The sequence below is a fragment of the Cryptotermes secundus genome, unplaced genomic scaffold (genome assembly GCF_002891405.2).
Source record: "Cryptotermes secundus unplaced genomic scaffold, Csec_1.0 scaffold5331, whole genome shotgun sequence".
Classification (NCBI taxonomy): Eukaryota; Metazoa; Arthropoda; class Insecta; order Blattodea; family Kalotermitidae; genus Cryptotermes; species Cryptotermes secundus.
Genome location: NW_019738459.1, coordinates 18,374 through 20,028, shown reverse-complemented (window position 1 = coordinate 20,028; position 1,655 = coordinate 18,374). Strand labels below are relative to the sequence as shown.

The window sequence follows — 1,655 nt, the reverse complement described above, 5'->3', positions numbered from 1 at the left end:
TATCATTGAAGATGAGATTGATCCACAATTGACATACTTTTCTGACGAAGCATGGTTTCACTAGTAGTGACACATACATACGAGAAATTATTGCTACTGGAATTCACAGAATCAACATCTAACCCATGAGGTATGGCTCCATTAAATGAAAGTTGGAGTCTGGTATGCTGTAAGGGCAAAGATGATTGCTCTACCAGCATTCCTTTAACAGAACAATTAATTGTGAAACATATATACAGGTCATTATCCGACAATTCTTTCGAGTTACAAAAGCAGAAAGACACTATGGCTGGTTTCAGCAAGACTCAGCTACTGCCCACATTTCATGTACGTCTATGCAGGCTTTGTCCGATACCTTCAGGGACAGAAATATCAGCATTGGTATTTGGCAGGCACATTCACCCGACCTTAATTCTTATACAGAGTTACTACAAATGATTCATTCCATTTCAAAACACTATATTTTGCGAAGTATTAAACATACAAAGATGACTATATATGAAAAGAACCGCAAACTCACCAAGTTTGCATCGTGATACACCAGTTGGCAGCGTGAGTGCAGTGTCTCACAAAATGGTGATGAAGCTGGAAAAGAGTTTCTGTGTGTTGGAATATGTGAGATGTTCATCTGTTATTGCAATGCAGCATGCATTCAGAGCAGAGCACAGAAAAGAACCACCACAGAAACAGAGCATTCTGCGGTGGTATCGGAAGTTGAGTTTATGGTTCTTTTCATGTATCAATCATATTTGTATGTGTAATATTTTGGAAAATATTGTGTTTTGAAATGGAATGAATCATTTGTAGTAACCCTGTATTTTCTTCTGTGGTTCTTTGCAGGACAAAGTTTAAAAGAGTAAACCCCACGAAGGGGAACTAAAAAAAATAATCATAGGGAAATTGTAAAAATTCTGGCAGAACACCTTTAAGGGTTAATCACAACCCCTTCTGCTGGTGCAAGGCATGTCTATGTGTAGGGGGACAGCATTTTCAACACCTTCTGTGACTTGTGAATTGTATACTTCATTCAAAACGTTATTGAACACAAGCATACTGATTCATTGGCAAAATTTGTAGGTGCCCTGCAGCCAGCAGTGCATCAGTTGCTGTGAAACGCAGAGCTATGAAAGTAAGATCCTCCATCTATATGTACAAATAGAAATTATCTTTGATGTTCATTAACCCTTTCGCGCGGTGATTTAAATTCTGCGGCCGCCTCTCCTGCGGTAATATATTCAGCCGGCCATTTAAATTTTGCTCGAAAATGATTTATTCATCATTGTTCTTAAATTCTATGAGATAGGAACATGAAACTTTCACTAAAATGATCTAAAAAGGTGGTTTTATAACCTTACCTTATAATATGAGCAGCCGGTATCTCGGCAATGGAAGCAGTTTGTTTAGAATTTGAGCAGTGAATGGTACGCTTTGAAGCATGAAACTTTCACTAAAATGATCTTAAAAGATGGTTTTATAACCTTGCCTTATAATATGAGCGCCCTGTATCTCGTAAACGGAGTATGGTACGCATTGAAGCATTCTACTATACACAGCGCTGTCTCACTTCACCACACCAGTACTGCGTATCTCTCATTTGGCTCTCTTTTCCGTAAACCAAACATCTTCTGTGAGGCCTTGCATTCTTCCCCGTGGGG

The 1,655-nt window shown here is 38.8% G+C and overlaps 1 protein-coding gene across 1 annotated transcript in view; it reads right to left on the bottom strand.

Annotated features, from left to right (window-relative positions):
- Positions 1 to 37: 37 nt before the first annotated feature.
- LOC111871038 overlaps positions 38 to 1,655 on the bottom strand; it is a gene marked incomplete at its 3' end in the record, with an annotated part of 8,592 nt that continues 6,974 nt past the window's right edge. Inside the window, exon 5 of the mRNA XM_023863768.1 lies at positions 38 to 202. Within this exon, the coding sequence (XP_023719536.1) occupies positions 38 to 202 (165 nt within the window). The remainder of the gene's footprint in view (positions 203 to 1,655) is intronic.